We start from the raw sequence: 20,520 nt of genomic DNA, 5'->3' as shown, positions 1-20,520 counted from the left end.
TATTCTCTTGGGTGGTGGTGAAATATCCTATTATATTATTGTCCTCTGAAGCTTGGATGATATTCATCCAAGATTCAGATTATTAGTTAATTATCAAATTGTTTGTGTAAACTTGCTTTGGGCAAATCATTAGGTCTTGTACATCAGACATGACAATGCTTCTAAAGTATTTAATTATGTAATGCATTTTCAGATATCCTAAAAAGAGTGCGAAGACATTATTTAAATGTAAGAAACGAGCAGTGATAAGCCATCTATCTAATTTTGTTTCAAAACCTTTACACCCATGTTTAACAATATTTTATAGTTTTCTTAATTAAAATGGTGCACTTAAACAGGCATCTTTTGCTTTTTAGGAGGGAGTAATTAAGCTTAATCACTGTTTGTAAGACTTTCTCTACTAATTCATTCTTTGGATCATCTCCCTGATGTCTACTTGTAAATTTTCTTTTATTTTATATATGCCATCAATTCTTTTGAAAATTTTGAAGTTCTCAATCAATTCTAATTTTTAACCTCTACCAACCCTTGGACAGCTATTAATGTCCTAGTTCATCTGTGCAGTACTAAATGTCTTTTACTGTAGTGCCTAAAAATTTGTTTACTTCACTGTATGCAGAACAGAGGAATTGTCCAGTAGCAAAAGTACAACTTTTTGTTTTGCCCTTTAGATTGTTGTCATTTTTGGTTTCCTCTCAATTAACTTAGCAAGCTGTTTACATGAATCCCTAAATCACTTTGAACTTGCAATCACCTTTGATGTTTATCAGACATTCTTAACTTTTCGTCCTTTTAAAATACAACTACAGAACTATTGGTTTTAGTTCACAATAGATAACCTTGCACTTAACGTAGTTTAAATGTATATACAGTATTGTGCATTTATTTAATTTCATGCTCCGATCCATAAGATTCTGCATTAGTCCTTACAATGTTATTAGCTGTCTCAGTTAGTAATTTCAATTGTGGTCAACTTCATCCTAACAGAAGAACAGTTTATGCATACTACTTAAAGAAAAGTGAATAAGTAAAACAATTTTATACATTTACTTATTTTTTCCTTGATTGATTTAAAATGAATTGAGGAAGAGGTATGTAATTTTATTGTGGGCAATTGTTTCAACACTTATTGCAGAGTGACATCTTTAGTTAGGAAACAGTATATTGTGATAGTATTGTATGATTTTTAAAAAAGCATGAACTCTTCTCATAAGAATACATGATTGTATCTCTTGTGTATTCTTAGTAGTTATTTTCCCTCCCTACATTGTTAAACCTGTCAGCTTTAATAAAAAGCAATTTGTTGGGTTGGTGGGTGGAAAACTAATTTGCTTAATATTTTGTGCACGTCTGCAAAGACTGCTTTTTTTTAATCCATGCTAGTTTAAAAGTGTATGCATGCAGGGTTGCTTGCGATGACTAATTTTAATAAAAGGCATTTTTGGGATCATCGTCATGTGCTGTGGGCGATCATGGTCTATGATCATGATTGTTATTGGCAAGTTTTTCTTCAGTAGTGGTTTGCCATTGCCACCTCCTGAGCAGTGTCTTTACAAGACGGGTGACCCCAGCCATTATAAATGCTCTTCAGAAATTGTTTGCCGTGCATCAATGGTCGCATAATTAGGACTTGTGTTATGCACCAGCTGCTCATACGACCATCCACTACCAGCTCCCATAGCTTCACGTGACACTGATCGGGAAGCTAAGCAGGTGGTACACTTTGCCCCAAGGGTGACCTGCAGGCTCGTGGAGGGAGGAGAGCACCTTACACCTCCTTTAGTAGAGATGCATCTCCACCCTGCCACTCGAACCAAAACCATTTACTGATTTTGGTGGGGAGGGGTGGGAGGTGGGGGTGGTTGTGTTCTTAGTTGTGGTCTTGATTACACTGTTTTGGAAATTAATTAGGATAATTTATGTGCCAATATTACCCAATTTTATTGCTTTTTACTTGGACCTACCTCAACCATTTTATGGATAATAGTTAATGAATAATTTTGTGGAATAGAGAAACTCCTCCACTACCCAAGGATTCTCTTCATTGATAAATAGGAAATATAGTATACTCTTTACAGTCACCAAAACTATAGAGTAATTCAGGATGAAGGGGGCTGTCTAACCCACATTAATTTGAAACTCAAGAAGGACGATGAAGTCTGTTAATTTTGGCATCCAGTTTATATCTAAATGATGTCAGATTTTCATTTTCCAGTGCTTTCCGTGGAAGTCTGTTTCATATGTTGCTCAGTGTGAAAGACTGTTGTTATCAATTGCCAAATTATCTTTAGTATAATTCCAAGATTTCCATTTTTTTCCAGAGTCTTATCCCTACCACCAGTAATTGACTTCCACTTCTCTAATTTTGTCAAGAAACTGGACTATTTCCCTTGTTTCGTGATCTGTGCATTTTATATTTTCATCTTAATACTCTGTTCTGAGCAGTAGTTCAACATTTTATTATTGGCTTTATAGATTGGGGCACTGCATTGAATGGCTAATTTAACAACATCTGTAATCTGAGAATTTTAGAGACAAAGTTATTTTTGATCTCAATTTTCTCTGTTTTGATTTGTTTATTGAATTATCCTTGTTGCTGACCTTTTGATATGGTGCTGCTGGGTTCTTGATGCCCGCTGTAATCATTATTTGTTTCTGTGGCTCACTTTTGTAATTAGGCTATTTAACTGTGAATGGATAATGATCAAGTGATTTCATAATGTTCATTTATATGGGCTTTCAATAACAGCTGTTAAAGAGGAGTTTTGGCCTTTTTAAGCACAAGATTCTGCAGATACTGGAAGTCTGGAGCAACAAACAAAATGCTGCAAGAAGTCAGTAAGTCGGACAGCATCCATGGAGAGAATAAACAGTCAATATTTCAGGCAGAGACTCTTCATTAGTCCTGATGAAGGACCTCAGCCTGAAAAGTACCTGTTTATTAATTTCTATGGGTGCTACCTGACTTGCTGAATTACTCCAGCATTTTTTTTTGTGTGTTGCATTGGCCATATTTTCCCCTCCCCAGCCCAGTAGCGTTTTAGGTTGAAAGGTAAAAACTGTTCCCTTATTGATAATTTAGCACAGTGAACATGTGGCTCAGGCACTAGCGAAGCAAGAGATTCATCTTTGTTTTTGTTAGTATTTCAAAGTTGGGCCACATTCTCAAGTTGATTTGAGGCATTCTAGAAGTAAATATTTTGTGGTGTAGTAGGTTCCCCGTTTTTCATTCCTGATATCATTTAAAGTTCTATGCCTTTAAATAGTATGGACACTACAGAGGCGTCAGAGTTCAGAGTTCTGTTGTAGCGCCGTCTTGAGCTTATATGTCCTCCCTGTGGAATGCATGGGTTTTTTCTGGGTGCTGCAGTTTTCTCCCATGGTCCACAGATGTACTGGTTCGCAGTTTGATCCATCAGTGTAAATTATCCTGTGTTTAAATTGGGAGTTGCTGGGTAGCGTGGCTCGAAGGTCTGAAAGGGCCTATTCTGTGCTGTATCCCATAAATAAATAAAACCTGATGATGTACAGTTTTAAATTTATAATCAAAATGTGCCATTATATCTGGATATTATCGGATTCAGCCAGGATCTCTCGGCGCATGTGCATATTGTTAAGAGTATTGGTCATCCCTTATAACTTCATGGCGAAACAATTCAAGAACATAGATGTCTTATTTTATCTTAAAAATGATCTCTTTTAAAAATGAATGTAAAAATGTTTGCAAAAGTTTGTGGATAATTTCTTAACATGACAAATAATATCAAACTTTTTCTGGAGTAGCTTTTGTTAATAGTATTTGGTAGTTCATGAAGACATTTTAAAATTTATGCAAAATATATGATAAGTACTTACTAAAAGTGGGAGGATTTTTTCAATCTTTATTGGGGAAAACGTATCATGCAGGAGTGAATCTGTATAGTAGGGGGTGGGGTGAGGGCTGAAGGCAGAAGAATGGAGGCATTTGAGTAGACTAGCAAGTAAATTGTCAGAGGTAGGCTTGCTCCAGAATATGTGAACAGCCTTTTTCCAGGATATGTGGGAATAGAGGGCTGGATCAATGCAAGCAATGTAGCAGTTATTTTTAAGTAAGATCAGGGCACATGGGATTCAAGGATTGTTTATGGAGCTCAAGAGCCTCCATTGTGGACTTGGGCTTCAAGAATGTGTTGGAGGAGTGTTCAGGAACAAGGTCAGAATGGGATGTGTAGCTTCAAATGGTGTTGGGTTTGCCTTAAGGAATTGCAATCCATCGGTAATTGCCCTAGGGATGTTAAGTAATGGGTATTCAGGGCAATGATCTAATTTATCTTCAGAGTTTTGAAAGGAATCTTCATGGAGCAGTGTTATTTCTTCATGGACTGAGATGAAATTTATCCTGAAATGTTTATAATTGCATATCTGAAACTGCTTGGAGTTCAAATAGAATTATTAGGGGTGTGAAATGAAGATGTATGGGTTAGTAGGTTAAGTTGTTACATGGCTGTAATCGGGCATTGTGGGCTCATTGGGCAGAAGGACATGTTACTGTACTCTTAAATACACAAGAGGAGGATATTTAGTGTCAATTAGTATCAAGACTGGCACAGCATGGACTGAATGATCTGTCCAGTGCAGTAGGAAAAGTAACAAATAATGCCAGCAGTGTACAGGGATGTAGATAGGTCTGTTGAGAGCTCCACTTAATGGATATTTTACAGTTAAACAGATAAAAATAGAGTTCAATTGCATTGAACTAGATTAAGAGGAAAGCTGTTGGGAGAAAACAGATGAGTTCAACTGTCAAAAACTGGAAAGTTCGGAAGATGAGGCAAATTTAGTGATGAGTATGACACAAAATGCTGAGGGAACTCTGGTCAAGGCAGCATCTATAGAGGGGAATAAACAGTTGAGATTCTTCAGGATGTAATGTTGCTCTCACCATATGGAGGACAAGTACTAATAAACAGAGGTTGTTCTATTTGCTTCTAATGTACACATCAAGATCTAAATGTATAGTGAATGTAGGTTTAAATGGTTAAATATATAATGAAGTTAATTTTCTACTAGAACAGCTTGTCTGTGAACTCACAATACTGTGATCCCTGTTTTACAACAGTAAACCATGGTTTTTTTTATCGTTTGGGCTTTTTGAGCAGATTTGCCAATATGTGTCAAATTATGAAGAGTGTCATGATGTCTAGTAGTTATGTAGGAAAGTGATAAAAGATGCTAAATTGATGGGCAATTTAAAAATGAGGTGAAAATTTTATCTGAATATTTTGTGCTGGATTGTACTTTGGGTTAACAAAGTTAAAAGACTTGAACATTATTGTTGCACAAAATTTTCATTAAAAATCAATATTAATTTAACCTGCCAAATTCTTACCTTTTCAACAGTTAACAATTACTCTTGAGTATAAATGTATTTTAGTAGTGTATGTTGATGGTTTTAAGAGTTAATCTATTATGTATTCTGTTCCAGCGTCAGGCGGGTAGCAGCTCTGACGGCACAGAAGATTCAGACTTTTCTGCTGATCTGGATCATACAGATAGCTCTGAGAGTGATGGACAGCCACGCAGGTCTACCAGATTAACCAGGTCTTCATTACGGAATAGCCAGGGTTCTCAAGGTATTGCTGCAAGATATTGAGGGAAAATTAAGAGTGAATTCACAGCGGAGGGAAAGGCCAGATATATAGCTGCTATTTCCCTGCTGGTCAAAAATGAATAATCAGTTTTATTAATTCTTGGTCTGTGGCAAAGTTTAAAAAATGCTCATCCATGCTCTTTAGATATTCGGTTCTCCTTCCAGCATCTTTTCAAAAAAATAGTTTCCATGCCTCAACTGCCTTTTGCCTGAAAGTATTTATTTTTCAACTGCACTATAATCCTACTTGTAACTGCTTCAAATCTGTAGTTCATAGTTATTAACCAAAGGAGGATAGATTCTTCCTATTGGCCCATTCCAGTTCTCAGGAATTGAATTCAACTTGCCATGTTTTTGCTCACCTAACTAGTTCATAGGTTTTTTTTTTCATCTGCATGATTTATAATTTTACTTCTGATTCTGATATTTCTATAAATCATTGATATTCGTTTGTGACAACCTATTGTATTTGTTTCGTCCACTATCTCCCCTGGATAATGAGACCTGCTGCCTACCATTATCTACCCCTTTACAAGCATACTGCAACCCATTACTAATTTTAGATTCAGTTTGCAAGTTTTTCATTCTGACAATGGAACAATGTCAAATGTATGCTCCTTTAAATGTACTGCTCTTATCAGCTACTATTATTATCTCAAATAATATAGTTGTTGGCACATGAAACCATAAGACATAACAGAATTAGGCTACCTGGCCAGTCGAGTGTGCTCCACCATTCCATCATGGCGATTTATTATCCCTCTCAACCCCATTTTCCTCCTCCTCTCCATAACCTTTGATGCCCTGACTAACCAAGAACCTATCAACCTCTGCTTTAAATAAACTGAATGACTTGGCCTCCACAGCCGTCTGTGGCAATTTATTCCATGGATTCACCACCCTCTGGCTAAAGAAATTCCTTCTCATCTCTATTCTAAAGGGATGTCCTATTCTGAGGCTGTGCCTTCTGGTGCTAGACTCACCCACTATAGGAAATGTCCTGTTCACATCCACTCTTGCCTAGATATTACAATATTTGATAGCTATCAGTGAGATCCCCCTCATTCTTCTAAACTCCACAACAAGTACAGGTCCAGAGTTCCTCATACGTTAACACTTTCATTCTTGGATTCATTCTCGTAAACCTTCTGTGGACCCTTTCCAACAAATCCTTTCTTAGATAAGAGACCCTCATCTGCTCACAATACTCCATGCGGTCTGACCAATGCCTTATAAAGTGTCAGCATTACATCCTTGCTCTTGTATTCTAGTCCTCTCGAAATGAATGTTAAAGTTGCTTTTGCCTTCCTTGCCACTGACACATCCTGCAAATTCACCTTTAGAGAATCCTGTATGATTCCCGAGTCCCTTTGAGTTTCTCCTCATTTAGAAAATAGCTCTTTCATTTCTTTTACTCAAGTGCATGACTGTACACATCCATACACTATATTTCATCTGCCAATTTTTCCAATCTGTCTAAGTCCGTCTGCAGACTTCCTGCTTCCTCCACACTAACTGCTCCTCCACCTATCTTTATCTCGTCTATAAACTTGGCCACAAAGCCATCAAGTCCATCATCAAAACCATTGACATATAATCTGAGAAGAGCCGGCAGCCAGCCAGAATAGGCCCCCTTTAACACAAACAAGAGAAAATCTGCAGATGCTGGAAATCCAAGCAACACACAGAAAAAGGGTCTTATCTGGAAATGTCGACTGTACTCTTTGCTATAGATGCTGCCTGGCCTGCTGAGTTTCTCCAGCATTTTGTCTGTCTGTCTGTGCCTCCTTTATTCTGACTCTTTGCCTCCTGCCAGTCAGCCAATGCTCTCCATGCTAGTATCTTCCCTGTTATGCCATGGGCTCTAATCTTGACAGGCAGCTTCATGTGTGGCATTTTGTCAAAGGCCTTCTGAAAATCCAAGTAAACATCCACTGATTCTCCTTTGTCTATCCCGCTTGTTATTTCCTCAAAGAATTCCAACAGATTTGTCAGGCAAGATTTCCCCTTAAGGAAGCCATGCTGACTTTGGCCTATTTTACCATGTGGCTCCAAGTAGCCTGAAATCTCATCATTAACAATGGACTCGAACATCTTCCCAACCACTGAAGTCAGGCTAACTGGCCAATAATTTCCTTCCTTTTGCCTCCCTCCCTTCTTAAAGAGTGGGATGACATTTGCAATTTTCCAGTCCTCCAGAACCATTCCAGAATCCAGTGGTTCTTAAGGGATCATTAATGTTTCTAGCATCTCTTCAGATACCTCTTTCAGAACCCTGAGAGGTGCAGTCCATTTGGTCCAGGTGACTTATCTACTTTCAGACCCTTCAGTTTCTCAAGCTCCTCCTCCTCCTCAGTAATAGCAACAACACTTATTTCTGCCTCCTGATGTTTTTGAATTTCTGGCATACTGGTAGTGTCTTCCACAGTGAAGACTGATGCAGAACATTTAAGATCATCTGTCATTTCTTTGCATCCATTACTACCTCTCCAGTGTTATTTTCCAGTCGTTCAGTATCCATTCTTGCCTCTTTTGTCATGGGATTCAGTACCAACCTGATTTTTCCCATCTACCTGCATCTTGAAATCCACCCCCCCCCCCGCCCCAGAAACTATTGTAACATTGCCTTTTTTACATGCCTTTTCTATCTCCCATAGTAATTTGTATCCTACATCCTGGATACTGTTCGGAGTCCTATATATAACTCCCATCAGGGTCTTTTTTTACCCTTGCAGTTTCTTAACTCTTGCCTGCAAGGGTTCTACATCCTCTGATTCTTTGTCACCTATTTCTAAGGATTTGATTTCATCTTTAACCAGCAGCCTCCCCACTCCTCTGCCCACCTGCCTGTCTTTTTGATACATGGTGCATCCTTGGATGTTAAACTCCCAACTGTGATCTTCTTTCAGCCACATCTTGGTGATGCTCACAACGTCATATCTGTCAATCTCTAACTGTGCTAAGAGATCATCTACCTTATTCCATATATTGCATACATTCAAATATCACACCTTCAGTCCTGTATTCGTCACCTATTTTGTGTTTTTGCCCCCATGTTACACTTCATCTCATCCCACTAACTGCAGTTTTGCCATATCATCTGCTTGTTCATCCTCGGGTTTCAATACACACTGTATTGAATTGTATACCAGCTGCCCCATCCTCAGCCCTGTCACTCCCGTTCGCATCCCCTTACCAACTTAGTTTAAATCCTCCCAAGAGCTCTAGCAAATCTGCTGGCAAGGATATTGGACCCCCTCAGATTCAGGTTTAACCTATTCTTTTCCTATAGGTCATACCTTCCCCAGAAGAGATCCCAATGATCTAGAAATCTGAAACACTTCCTCAACCACTCGTTCATCTGTACCTTCATCTATTCTTGCCCTGACTAGCTCCATTTGTTTGGGATAACAAATATCTCCCGACCTTGTGCAATTGCATGTATTGTCTCTCAGAACTACTTTCAGGAATTTTCCTCTTGCCTGTGTTAGGCTGACAAAACTGTAATGGTTCAGTCAACTTCATTCGTTCCTTTTAAACAATGGTACGCTGATAATCGTTTTCCAATTCTCCAGCCATGTACATATTGGGTGGAAAAGTGATGCAGCTAGTAGAGTTGCTGCCTCAGCGCTAGATACAGATTCAGTCCAGATTTTAGCTGCTGTCTCCAGTTTGCATTTGTTTCTTTTGGTGGCTTCACCCCCATGTCTTAAAGATGTGCTAGTTGGTAGAGTGATTGACTGCTGTACATTATGTACGTAGTGGTAGAATCTGGAGAGAGTTGATGGGAATCAAAGTCAAAGTACATTTATTATCAAAGTATGTATGCAGTATACAACACTGAGATGTGTCCTCTGCAGGCAGCCACGAAACACAATGTGGAACATCAAACACCCGATGCGCAAAAAAAGAACAAATTGCGCAAATGGCAAAGAAAAACAAGCAAATAGCACACAATATATTTAATATCAAACTGCAAAGTCCTTGAAGCAGTCTGGGAATGTCCAGTGTAGTTCAATTTAGCACTGTGTCATTTGTTGACTGCAGGCCGCAGAGCCAGTCCGCGTTGAAGTGCCCTGATCAAAATTGCGCAAAGTAGCAATAAAAAAGGTGTAACCAGAAATGCATATAACAAACTGTGCCGATCAAACCTTGCCGAAGACCCAAGACTCCTGCACCTTCCTCCAGCAGCAGTGAGGGAGAGGGAGACTGGTCAAATGCAGGCAGATGGCACTGAACACCTGCTTGCCTTCCGCACTCGTCCTCATTGATTTTAATCTTGCTTGACGCTTTAATTGTGAGATTGGTGAGTAATGGAGCTGATTGTGGGTTCATGCTCCGCTATTAGGCCGCAAACTCCGTTCTCAACCACACTAAATTCCCTCAGAGACAGCAAAAGCGCCAGATCGCTTCGTCAGCCCAAAAAGACATTATTAGAATGTAAATTATGGGCTCCAGTTGCACACAGATTAGCAGTAGAAGTATATTTGAGAAGAAGTAGTAGCAGTTTTGTGAATTTTCTGCGGGACATCACCAGTAGTCGCATTGGCTGCTGGCGCCATTTTGAACAGATCTATAGAGAATAAACATATTAATGTTGGATTGGTTGTAAATGGATGGTTGGTGTGGTCTAGTTGGGCTGAAGGTGTGTTTCCATACTGTGTCATAGAACACAGAAGTGCAACACAGGAATAGGCCCTTGGACTTACTACATCTGTGCTGACGTGACACCAATTTAAATGGCACATTTGCCTGTGCATGTTCTCTCTATATCCCTCCATTTCCTGTCTGAATGCCTTTTGTATTTTGATATTGTATTTGTTTCCTCCACCATATCCCTTGGCAATGTGTTCCTGGCACTTGAACTCTCCATCTGGGAGAAAAAAAAACTTGCCCTGCAAATCTCCTTTAGCTTTAACCCCTCTCGCTTTAACCGATGCCTTCTGGTATTTGGCATTTTCACCCGGGGGGGGGGGGAGAAAAGACTAACTACCCTATCTTAGTCACTCACAATTTTATATACATCTTTCTATGACTGTTAGTTTATAGTCAATGTTTGCAAAATGATGGTCAGTTCTTTCTTTCTTTTTAAATCTTTTTATTGAGTAAGTATACCAAAAAAGGTAATCCATATAAACATTAATACAATGTTAAAGTATAATAAAATTCCAAAAGATAACAATACCAAAAAGAAAATACTACAAACAATGTAATTTAAGCATAAGAAACCAAGATAACATAATAGTATACTAGATTTTATATATATCAATGGAAAAAAAAGAAAAAAAAAACCCCAAAAAAAAACCCACCGTGCAACTAACTAAAAGCAAAGCAAAGCAATGGGCTAACTTGAAACCAAACAGAGTTAAACTTAAAATCACGTCCTCAATCCCGACCTCCATTAAAACAGTGAAAAAAGAACAAGAAGGGTAAATATTACATTAAATGAAAATATCGAATAAAAGGTCCCCAAATCTGTTCAAATTTAAATGAAGAATCATAAAGGTTACTTCTAATTTTCTCCAGATTCAAACATAAAATCGTCTGAGAAAACCAAAAAAAGGTAGTTGGAGCATTAAGCTCTTTCCAATGTTGTAAAATACATCTTTTCGCCATCAAAGTAAGAAATGCAATCATTCTACGGGCTGAAGGGGAAAGATTACTAGAAATTTTAGGTAGTCCAAAGATAGCAGTAATAGGGTGAGGAGAGATATCTATATTTAATACCTTAGAAATAATATTGAAAATATCTCTCCAAAAAGTTTCCAAAGTAGGGCAAGACCAAAACATATGAGTTAAAGAGGCTATCTGCCCCGAACATCTATCACAGAAAGGATTAATATGCGTGTAAAAACGCGCTAACTTATCTTTGGACATATGTGCTCTATGAACCACTTTAAATTGAATTAGGGAATGTTTAGCACAAATAGAGGAAGTATTAACTAATTGTAAAATCTGCCCCCAATCATCCACAGAGATGGTAAGCCCCAATTCCTGTTCCCAATCTACCCTAATCTTATCAAATGGAGCTTTCCTAAGTTTCATAATAATATTATAAATCATAGCCGATGCACCTTTCTGACATGGATTAAGGTTAATTATCGAATCTAAAATATATATAGGAGGAAGCATTGGAAAGGAAGAAAGTATAGTACTTAAGAAATTTCTAACTTGTAAATATCTAAAAAAATGTATTCTTGATAAGTTATATTTATTAGATAATTGTTCAAAAGACATAAGGGAACCATCTAAAAATAAATCCAAAAACCGTAAAATACCCTTAGTCTTCCAAGTTTGAAAAGCGCGATCCGTAAAAGAGGGAGGAAAAAATGTTACCTAAAATAGGAATCGCTAACCTGAATTGATTAAGATCAAAAAATTTTCTGAATTGAAACCAAATACGCAAAGCATATTTAACGATCGGGTTAGAGACCTGCTTAAGGCGTTTCGAATCAAAGGGAAGAGATGAACCTAAAATAGAACCAAGTGTATAACCCTGAACAGATTGTAATTCCAATGCTACCCATTTAGGAATAGATAGTATGTCCCGGTCAAGTAACCAAAATTTCATATGTCGAATATTAATAGCCCAATAATAAAATCTAAAGTTAGGTAATGCTAAACCTCCATCTCTCTTAGCTTTCTGTAAATGTATTTTACCCAGTCTCGGATTCTTATTCTGCCAAATAAATGAAGAAATTTTAGAGTCGACTTTATCAAAAAAAGATTTAGGAACGAAAATTGGTAATGCCTGAAACACATATAAAAATTTTGGCAAAAAAAACATCTTAACTGCATTAATACGACCAATCAAAGTTAAATATAAGGGAAACCATTTAGATGAAAGTTGAGTAATATGGTCTATTAATGGTAAAAAGTTAGTCTTAAATAAATCTTTATGTTTACAAGTAATTTTAATCCCAAGATATGAAAGGTAATTATTAATCAATTTAAATGGAAATTTATAATATAAGGGAAGATGTTTATTAATCGGAAAAAGTTCACTCTTACTAAGATTTAATTTATAACCTGAGAAAAGACCAAATTGTGCTAATAACTCTAAAACAGCAGGAATAGATCTCTCAGGATTAGAAATATATAAAAGTAAATCATCAGCATAGAGTGATAATTTATGGAACTTTAATCCCCGAGTTATCCCAGTAATATTTGAAGATTCTCGAATAGCAATTGCAAGAGGTTCTAATGCAATATCAAATAATAGGGGACTAAGAGGACAGCCTTGTCGAGTACCACGAAAGAGAGGAAAAAAAGGTGAGTTTAAAGAGTTAGTACGAACCGAGGCTACAGGGGAGTGATATAACAGTTTAATCCAGGATATAAATTTCAAGCTAAAATTAAACATTTCAAGCACCTTAAATAAATAAGGCCATTCTACTCTATCAAAAGCTTTCTCGGCATCTAAAGAAATAACACACTCAGGAACATTTTGTGAGGGAGTATAAACGATATTTAACAATGTACGAATATTATAAAAAGAGTAACGACCTTTAATAAAACCCGTTTGGTCTTCCGAAATAATAGAAGGAAGTACTTTTTCTAGTCTATTTGCTAATAACTTAGAAAAAACTTTAGAATCAACATTTAATAAAGATATTGGTCTATAAGATGCACATTGAGCAGGGTCTTTATCCTTCTTTAGTATTAAAGAAATTGATGCTCTATTAAAAGATTCCGGAAGTTTACCAAGTTTCAAAGAAGCCTCAAAAACCTTATAGAGCCAAGGAATCAATAAAGAAGCAAAACATTTATAAAATTCAACGGTAAACCCATCAGGGCCAGGAGCTTTCCCCAGATTCATAGAAAAAATAACATTCTTAATCTCATCCATTGTAATGGAAGTATCTAATAAAGAAGACATATCCTGTGAAATCTGAGGGAAGTCTAACTTATCTAAAAAATCATTCATATATTTAGAATCTCGAGGAGACTCTGATTGATATAAAGAAGAATAAAAATCACAAAAGGTTTGATTAATCCCCACATGATCCAATATCAATCGATCATTTTGGTTATAAATCTGATTGATTTGAGATTTAACATAATTAGATTTCAATTGATTAGCCAGCAGCTTGCCAATTTTATCACTATGAACATAAAAATCACTTCTTGTTTTCTTTAATTGGTTTACAATCGAGGACGAGAGTAGTAAACTGTGTTCCATTTGAAGTTCAGTTCTTTGTTTGTATAGCTCCTCAGAAGGAGCCATAACATATTTCTTATCAATTTCTTTAATCTTGTCCACAATTGCCATCTCCTCCTGCTTCTGTTTCTTCCTCAAAGCAACGGAATACGAAATAATCTGACCCCGAATATAGGCTTTAAAAGTGTCCCAAAGAGTGTTAACCGAAATATCTTCTGTATGGTTAATTGTAAAAAAAAGCTCAATCTGTTCATTCATAAAATTAACAAAGTCCGAGTCCTGAAGCAACAGCGAATTAAAACGCCATTGTCTATTGTTTGGTATATTGGCCATAATTTTAATAGAAAGCTTAAGTGGAGCATGATCCGAAATGGTTATAGAATCATAATCACATTTAATCACTGAAGGAATGAGATGAGAGTCAATAAAAAAATAATCAATTCTTGAATAGGAATGATGAACATGTGAAAAAAAGGAAAAATCTTTTTCCTGAGGATGCAGAAAACGCCAAATGTCCGTCGACCCAGAATCAGAAAGAAAAAAATTAATCAAATTTGCAGATTTATTAGGTAAAGTCCGTAAAGGAGCCGAACGGTCCAAAGCTGGAGATAAACAGGTATTAAGATCTCCGCCCCAAATCAATGAAAACTCGTTCAAATTCGGAAACTGATCAAACAATGATTTATAAAATTCCGGACAATCCATATTAGGAGCATAAACATTAACCAAAACTACTTTTTTATTAAATAGTAAACCACTAACCAATAAAAATCTACCATTCGGATCAGAGATAATATCCTGTTGTATAAAAGTAACTGAGGAATCTATAAAAATAGAGCCGCCTCGAATCTTAGCATTGGAGTTCGAATGAAATTGTTGTCCCTTCCAGAATTTGAAAAAACGTAGTCTGTCCCCCCTCCGTACATGGGTCTCTTGTAAAAATAAAATTTGTGCTTTAAGTCTCCGGAACACTTTAAAAACTTTTTTTCTTTTAATAGGATGATTAAGACCATTAGTATTCCAGGAGACAAAATTAATAATAGACTCCATAAATCCTAAAGTCAACCCACAACAAGGAGGATTGACAATAGGCGTGACCCACAAACCCGGAGAGGAAACAGAACATACAAAAGATACCGGGGAAAAGGACGCAACCAGTACTTCAATAATGTATATAGCCCAAAGAAAAACAAACTAAAACGTGAAGCCCCTCCCACCACCCCCCACCCCAAGACCCCAAGGCAAAATCTAAAGCAGACCCGCCAGAAAGAAGCAAGCGCTAAAACTACCCCCATGACTTCCGGTATACGCTCCCTAAAAAAAAGGTATAAATATGAAAAGGATCAGCTAATTGTAAAACAGTAAAAAAATAAGTAAAAAAAAAGTTAGCTCAATTAGAATACACACAGAACAGAACAAAAGCCGGAAAATATATATTAAAAAAAACCACAATAAACCTCAAACTCATGAATAGACACAGCAACAAAAAAAAATAGGATTATTGACATAAAGTGATTATAAAAAGCAAAACAGAATAAAATTTAAAAAAAAACTACAAAATTTAAGGCCGCACAGGAAATACGTAAGATGACAAAAGGGAAGTAACCACCCAGAATCCCCTGGGAAAAGAAAGAAATGACGCAGTTAAAAAGAAAGTTTAGCAGCCATATTAAGAAATCAAAAGTAAACTTTTCTGCCCAAATAGGGCACAGAAAAGTTAAAACCAACCAATTCACAGCCTCCGATCAACGGAGAAAATTAAAAAAAAAGGCAATTAAGATGTTGAAGATGAAAGTTGATTGGTCAGTTCTTAATTTTTTTTTCTTAAGTGCTTCTCTGTGTTATCATCTTCAGTCCTAATATGTATATATTTTTTTAAATGTCAGACTTTTTTTTGCACATATCTTAACTAGATAGCTCTCAAGTAATTCCACCAGTTTAGTAAACTGCTGGGTGTGTCCTGTTTTGGACTGTCATCAATCCTATTTACAGTGTTGGCAAGCAACTGCTATCCTTCTGCCTTAATCCATTTATAAAATAACTGCGTTTCTTGATTTTACTTGCCAGTAATTTTTCATGCACTTTTTCCTGTACTAATTCTTTTAATTTCATGCTTGTACCATTTGCCCTCCTTTCCACAGTAATGAGGTCATGGTATCTTAAGCTTTTGTTTGTATTATGTATCTTTTGCATTTCCATATGCTATGTGGTTTTGATGCAGTATTTAGATTGTCCAGTTCCCCTAAAACAACAGCTTGTGTTATTTAATGGGAAGATGAGTCATAGAGCACTACAGCACAGAAACAAGCCCTTTGGACGCCTTAATCAATGCTGAGAGAAAAAATATTCTATAAAATCATTTAACTACTCTTAATCATCAGCATGAGTTGGCATAGTTTTGCTCTGTAAATTCTTGACAGTGACACTAAAGTTGTTCATTTATTTTTCATACCTTTTGGCTGTCTGTGTACACTGAGTGGCTACTTTATTAGGTACTTCCTGCACACTACCATTGTAATGCGTGGTTACTTGAGTTACTGTCATCTTCCTGTCAGCTTGAACCAGCCTGGCCATTCTCTGATCTCTCTCATTAACAAGGCAGTGTCTCGCACAGAACTGTTCTTCAAAGGATGTTTTTTTTTCTTTTTCACTTTGTAAACTCCAGAGACTGTTGTGCATGAAAATCGCAGGAGACCAGCAGTTTCTGATATACTCTAACCACTCCGTCTGGTGCTAACAGTCATTCCATGGTCAAAGTCACATAGATCACATTTCTTCATTCTGATGTTGGGTCTGAACAACAAATGAATCTTTTGACCATGCCTGTATGCATTGAGTTGCTGTCACATAATTGGCTGATTAGATATTTGCATTAATGAGCAGGTGTACCTAATAAAGTGGTCACTGAGTGTATGTTAAGGGTGATGAAAGATTTTGAACTGGGGCAAAAAGAATACATTTGTGGATGTTTTCATTATCTGCGAAGAGAGTGAAAAGTGGCTATCTTTGGGGAAAGCAGATTTTCAAAATTGAGGCATTGGGATACTGTACTAATAGTTTGAGAACTGATTGTTTACAAATGCTTTGAATTATTTAGTCACTTTTTAAAAAAAAAAGATAAACCTCTGTTATACTACTGTAACATGTTATAATAACAAGAAACAAATGCTTGTGGTTGCATAAAATCGTTTGATTACCAGAGATGTCCTCAAATCTTGTGGCAGTAATCTGGATTTCAAAGTAATGTATAGCATGGCAACTGTTTGCTAGATTAAATGGGAAGAAATAAGCACTCTTCAGTGTTCTAATTCGCATAAGTTCAGTAACCAAGGTACTTTGAACTTCTTTTGAAACTGGTCGATTATGGGGCGGTAGTGTGATCCATTGAACTGAGTTCATTCAGTTTTTTGCTTAAAATTGGTAGATTTTTTAAAAACTCTCAGATCACTCTATTGTGATAAGTAAAACACTTATCAGCTATTTCAGTTTATTTAATTTATAAGGGCTGGTTGTATTTTATTGGAAATGTAAGTCTAAAATATCGATTAAATTTAAAAAAAAATTAATAAATCTCAAACCCCTAACAGATTCCAGTCCGGTACGCCAGATACCATCATATACCTCAGATGAACCTGCTTACGCGACAAGAAGGGTGACACGTAGCCAACAGCAGACAACTCCAGTTACACCGAAGAAATACCCTCTGCGACAGACTCGCTCCTCCGGATCAGAAACGGAGCATCCAGTTGAGTTTTCAGACAAAGGTAAAATAAGTGATAGAATTGCATGCAGTGATTCCTGTTCCATATTTGTGAGTCGAAAAACTAACTTTAGACAATTCCATTGTTTTGTTATTTTTAAAAAAGTCTTAAATAGCAAATAATGGTCTTTAGATCAGCACAGCCAAAATGCTGGAGGAACTCAGCAGGTCAGGCAGCATCTATGGAAATGAATAAGCAGTTGATGTTTCGGGCTGAGACCCTTCTTCAGGACTGGAAAGGGAGGGGGAAAGATGCTAGAATTAAAAGGTGAGAGGAGGGGAAGCAGGATAAGCTGGAGGATGATTGGTGAAGCCAGGTGGGTGGGAAAGATAAATGGTTGGAGAAAAGGAATCTGATAAAAAAAATAAATCATAGGAGAAAATGGAGGAGGAGGGACACCAAAAGGAGGTGATATGCAGGTGAGAAGAGGTATGGAGGGGGAAAAATTACCAGAAGGAGAAATCAATGTTCATAACATAAGGTTAGAGGCCACCTAGGTGGAATTTGAGGTGTTGCTCCTCCACCCTGAGCATGGCCTCATCTTATCAAAAGAGAAGGCTGTGGTCCAACATGTCAGAATGGGGATAGGAATTAAAATGGTTGGCCAATGGGAAATTCTGCTTTTGGTGGATGGAGTGGAGGTGATTGACAGCACAGTCCTCCAGTCTATGTCTGGTCTGACCAATGTAGAGAACACCTCTTTGGGAGCACTGGATACAATAGATACCCCAACAGATTCACAGGTGAAATGTTGCCTCAGCTTGGAAGGACTTCTTGAAGCTCTGAATGCAGGTGAATGGTCAAGTGTAGCATTTCTGTTGCTTGCAAGGATAAATGCCAGGAGGGGTATTGGTAGGAAGAGATGAATGGACAGTCTTCAGATTGGTCTTTAGATTATAGCAAATCACCTGTTTTTAGGTGCTAACCACATGATATTCACTTTTACCTATAACTGATTGTTACCATCAATATTACAAACTAGTAAACAGGTGGAAGGAGGAGAGGAGTCAAGATGACTGACATTTCTCACATTCTGTTTTGCAAATGTACCTTCACTGACATCACACAAAGAAATAAATGAATAAATAATACCTACTTCAAATACTTTACTGGCTTGCTTCTATATTTGTTCATTGGTGGCATCTCAGCCCTTAAAATATTTTTTTTCTATTGGAAGGGGATAGTCTCTACTCCTTGGATATAAGCCTATGTGCACTTGTGAGCAAATGGCTATATTTCTTGCATTGCTCTCTTTTGCAGGGGTTCTTGCTAGTAAAAGAGACTACTATAGCCACTTTCTGACATTTTCCTCTAATTCTGGCTCTTTGAGTCTCCTGTCCTCATTATAACTACCCCTCCTGACACACAGGATCTCCCTTTTATTATGGATTTCATTGACAAGTAATGTAGTTTTGAGTGTATATGGGAGTTGTTTCTCTCCTCCTTTTGAGCCTTTGTACTCTCCATGGAAGAAAGAGTTCATAATGTTGCAGTGTTGCATTAAGGGATGCTTCCTCTGATCGATGTTGACTAAGCTCTTGTACAAAATCATGTTAAGTTTTTTATTTGCCCTTGTTTCTGAGTACAAATCACTCTGATGCTGTGTCCACAATGGATTTTGGCCAATTTTCTGATTTATTTTTTTTTTCTGTTGGGTACCTGTTTTCAATGATAATGCTAAACACAATACTGTAAGTATTTTTGTACTTAAGGTATAAATACAACTGTCCAGACAAGTGCCATTTTTTAAATGTTTCATTTTCATAATTTTCCTTAAAAGTATTTTGCTGGCATTTGATGCAAGCTTATCCCACACAATAATCATAATTAAGTTCATATTGTTAAAACAGAATTGATTCTTTTCATTATTAATTTTAAAAAAGCATATATTAAAGGTCTATTGTAATGGTGGTTATTTGCAAGATTGGGGAAGGTGGTTAAGAGGAATCCAGAAGGGCTTGAGTTATTTTCAGCTGCAGCATAACATTTACTTTTAAAGATAAATGTTTTTTTTACTTGGAATATATATATGTTTGTGTGTATATGTGTGTGTGTATATGTATGTGTGTGTGTGTATATATATAATTTTTGAATTGCAGGTGAACATAAAATAATTTTATTAAAATACTTTGCATGTAGATCCATTGTACCTCTTTGTTTTTTTTCCTCTGTTCTGCTCCTATTGTAGGTGAATTGAAATCTTGTTTCAGGCTCACTTTAAAATGTACTGCCTGTTGTAATCAAGGCAATGCAGTGAGAGGAATAGCTTTTTGTACTGTAATTTCAATAGGAAAAGGTTCCATTAATTCAGCTGCCAACAAATTCAGATCTTACCTTTTCAGAGAATTGTTTACACTTGGCTTATCTGAGAACTAAAAATTTATTGTAAGAGTCACCATCCTTGTCAAAGAAATGTTTTGTTCTTTTGTGCTTTCACTGTAGCGGTTTATATAGCTTATTGTACTGTTTGCAGCATACATCTACCTTTATGCTTTCATTGTGTAGAAAAGGTTCATGGTGTCATGGTAACCATATTTGTCCAAATCATCTCGTGCTCCATGTTGATTTAAAAATGCTATATTCGTGCTGTACTTTCCCCACATTGGCGAGTATTGATTAAGCCACTGGTCCAAATAGATTTTTTGAAACTTGTCTACTGCATTAATTTACTTTACTAATATCTCTGGAAGAAGTAAAAAAAAAGGCTATTCCATCTTTTTGTAATTTTCGTCAGCTACGTGATCCTGTCAGCAGTCACATCTTTCCCCTCACAACCCTTTCCTGCTTTCTGTAAGGAACACTGTGACTCTGGCGTGCTCATATTTGGCATAAACAGCCCTCTGCAGGTCATGCCACGGCATCTCAATTGATTAAAGTCTGGACGCTGACTTAGCCATTCCAAAACACCAATTTTCTTCTTTTTAAACCATTCTGTTGTTGATTTACTCTTATGTTTCGGATCATTGTCT

General features: G+C 36.9%; 1 protein-coding gene across 5 annotated transcripts in view; it reads left to right on the top strand.

Annotated features, from left to right (window-relative positions):
- kat7b (K(lysine) acetyltransferase 7b) overlaps nucleotides 1-20,520 on the top strand; it is an 85,690-nt gene that overhangs the window by 24,106 nt on the left and 41,064 nt on the right. For 4 of the 5 annotated variants that reach the window (XM_063037581.1, XM_063037584.1, XM_063037582.1 and 1 more), the window contains 2 exons: nucleotides 5,465-5,612; nucleotides 17,378-17,554. In XM_063037581.1, the coding sequence (XP_062893651.1) occupies nucleotides 5,465-5,612; nucleotides 17,378-17,554 (325 nt within the window). The remainder of the gene's footprint in view (nucleotides 1-5,464; nucleotides 5,613-17,377; nucleotides 17,555-20,520) is intronic. The other variant, XM_063037586.1, reaches the window with a different exon arrangement.

This window comes from Mobula hypostoma, chromosome X1, assembly GCF_963921235.1.
Source record: "Mobula hypostoma chromosome X1, sMobHyp1.1, whole genome shotgun sequence".
NCBI classification, from domain to species: Eukaryota; Metazoa; Chordata; class Chondrichthyes; order Myliobatiformes; family Myliobatidae; genus Mobula; species Mobula hypostoma.
The sequence above is the reverse complement of the archived record's forward strand: the minus strand, read 5'-3'. Positions and strand labels throughout refer to the sequence as shown.